This window comes from Penaeus monodon, chromosome 29 (genome assembly GCF_015228065.2).
Source record: "Penaeus monodon isolate SGIC_2016 chromosome 29, NSTDA_Pmon_1, whole genome shotgun sequence".
In the NCBI taxonomy this organism is placed as follows: Eukaryota; Metazoa; Arthropoda; class Malacostraca; order Decapoda; family Penaeidae; genus Penaeus; species Penaeus monodon.
This window is the reverse complement of record NC_051414.1, coordinates 23,164,209-23,167,227: the sequence shown is the minus strand read 5'-3', so window position 1 is coordinate 23,167,227 and position 3,019 is coordinate 23,164,209. Positions and strand designations below refer to the sequence as shown.

Sequence of the window (3,019 nt, the reverse complement as noted above, 5' to 3'; positions counted from 1 at the left end):
TTGCTTATTTGTGTGTGAATTATGATTAGATTAAAGAATAATGATTCAACACTCGAGATTATAAAGATTAGTTTAGATTGTTGTTAATAATATGTATGGATCAAGAGGTAGCGATATTCAATGGGAGTTGCTGTACCATTTAAGGTTATAAATGAATTATTTTATTGTTAAAGGCTGTTTATCCTCGTCTAAAAAAAAACACCCATGCTATTTTTTCCCGCAGACGGCCAGACGGAGGAGACGCTCGGGGCTCTGAACGGCGGCGAGAGGAATGTAGGGGGCGTGGTCTTGTCGAGCATGATAGCTACGCCCACTTCCGACACCAGCGAGGCGGCCAACCCACTGCTCTCCACCACCACTTTCCATGAGCATAAATAACCCCCTTCTCATAAGGGGCAACTGACCCCCTCCCGGCCTCCCACTATAGCCCCCGCCCGCACGCCATTACAAAGCATATTCCAGTTTCATGTTTTTGGAATGCAACTTTTTCTAATGAATTAAAAAGCTCGCGGGATGGAAAAGCGTGCTGGAAAAGGTTATGTGAATTTAGTAATATATTTTGTACCAAGGCTTCTCTAGCTTGGGGAATTGGATACTAGTTAAGCCTGAGGAAGACGATTGGAATGGCGTTTGCGATATTGTTTACGTGTTACAGTTTGGCAAATTTTACCAGAGTCATTGCTAGAAAACGATAAGCAGAGCAAAGGCAAGTATCTGACTGGAGTCTTGGCCACTGGAGGTCTATCCTCAAACCGCGCGTTAGCAGATGAGGACCCAGCTGTGTAGTAAGAGGTCGTGAACCCGCTGTATGGTGAAAGGGCCTAGCTTGGCTGTGGTGAAGGGGCGTGGCTCGGCTGTGGTGAAGGGGCGTGGCTCGGCTGTGGTGAAGGGGCGTGGCTGGGCTACTTGGACGGGGTGTGATGAACAAGGTCTCAGCGAAGAGCCAAGAACGTGAACATGAACATTCCTCACTATGTCACGAACTTGATGCAATTTATATATACATGTATAAAAATCCTGTTGTCCTTAGGAAGAAGGAATGCATGTTATTGGATAGCAATAAGGGTACCGTTTCTTTATGAAAGGAAAATAAGGTGTTGGCCTTAGAGGGATATTTAAATTCCATAGGTATGAGGGCCTTGGATTCCGGCTAAGAAGCGATTAATTTTGTAGTTTAATCATACCTTCCTGAAATTCACTACAAATCGTCACTCAAACGACGATATTTATAAGGTAAACGAACACATTGAAAGAGAAAGGACTTCATCATACATATATATTTTTCTCATGTCATTTAGAGAGAGTAGATCCAGAGTCAATTTTGAGGCTTAGGTATACTACTTTTAGATTTATTTCGTTTTAAAGAATATTGAGAAAAAAATACTTTATCTTGCACAGGGCCCCAGAAGCCTTACCATAAATCAAATATTACAATAAAATGAATATTGAAAAAAGTCACAGGGAAGAAAATAGAAATTGATTATAGAGATGTCTCAGTTCGTTTAGAGAACGTCTTTCTTTTCAGTAGGGTGTTAGAAGTGTTTGATAGTTTAGAATTCCATGTTTAGACATTTCCCCCGGAAGTGCAGATCCTGTTTTTCCGTCTAAACTAATTTCCCCCTCGGTCTTATCCTCAGTACCTCTCCTTCCCTCGTAGACGACGGTCGCCAACATATCTTGATCACGGTGTCTTACTCTTTCCCACTCTGAGCCACTCTGTCTTAGCAGGGAAAGCTCGCTTCTGATTTAGAAGTAACTTGAGCTAGTTTGAACTGTTCACTTTCTTTTCCTTCTGCTTTCTTTTATTAATCTTTTTCCTCCTAACTTTCAAGGTGTGTCCTCGCTTGTTACCGGTGATGACTCGTCATTTGAGAGTCTTAACGATTAGGAGACAAAGGACACACATCTTCTGCATGAATCTTATAGTTAGACATTTTTTGAGGTGCCAAAAAGTCAGTAAATATATGTGTCACATGCTATTTCATCTTGTTGTTATACTATGTGTCACCATTTTTTGCTATCGACTACATAGTAGTGATGGCAGTGAGAGGGGCAGGTTATACGTAGGCGCATATTCATGGATTAAATAGTTAATGGAATCTTTTTAAAATTTGGAATAATTGAGCAATTGAGAGTTAAAAGGAGATGTTACGTTTTCCGCCTCGTTGTGCCTTCACCTTTCTCTCTAACTGCCATTCAGAATGGTTCTTAACAGATATTGTTGTTGAGATTGTAGATTCTGGTTGTTTATGGTTTACAGATTGGTTGAGGTTTTGTATTTCTTTGTGGATATCACACTTTACACATCGTCAGTAGAGAACCCCAAATGAGACCATACGAGAACTTGGTCTGGTAGCCTGTGTTCTTCCAGCAATTAGAGAGATTTGAGGTGTCCTGTTTGTGGTGGAGAGTCAGGTCGCGACTTTCGTAGAAAACGGGTCGACTTTTTTGTACTGGTGGTGGTAATAGAACGATTCGTTCCTGCTGTCAAAGAGTGAGGTATTTTTGTCGTAAGTAAAAGAGGATATATAATTTACAGCAATTAGAGAAAATGTGAACATCAGAGATTGCTATATTCCGCTGTACAGTTAGAATAAATAGGTCGATTTTTTCTCTGTTGGTGAAGACCTTCTACTGATGAGAGAACAAATTGACTAAATTCTTCCACTATCTTTACGGACGGAAAAAGTTAACCTTAAGCTTAGGTTCACCCTCACTTATCCACAATTCTAAACAAAAAGAGAAAATAGCAAGTGTACCTTAAGCCGTATTCGTTAACCTCGAAAAAAGACTAAATAATAAATAAACGACTGAATGACTACGCAGATAAGACGATTTGAGCAGAATGGTTCATAGGTTACCGCCAGCAACGTAAAGGGGAGATGTTGTGACGAGACAATGTTAGTCATGATCGTCGGAATATTTTGTTTTACATTAATAGAGACAAGGTGTAGGTTAGTATCCTATTGTGGACATGTCGAGATTAAGGATTCTTGAGATTGAGATTAGTGATTCTTTT

At 40.3% G+C, this 3,019-nt stretch overlaps 1 protein-coding gene across 1 annotated transcript in view; it reads left to right on the top strand.

Moving 5' to 3' along the window:
• LOC119591775 (sodium-independent sulfate anion transporter-like) overlaps positions 1-3,013 on the top strand; it is a 31,961-nt gene extending 28,948 nt beyond the window's left edge. The window contains exon 11 of the mRNA XM_037940521.1: positions 224-3,013. Within this exon, the coding sequence (XP_037796449.1) occupies positions 224-378 (155 nt within the window). The 3' untranslated portion in view covers positions 379-3,013. The remainder of the gene's footprint in view (positions 1-223) is intronic.
• Positions 3,014-3,019: the final 6 nt, after the last annotated feature.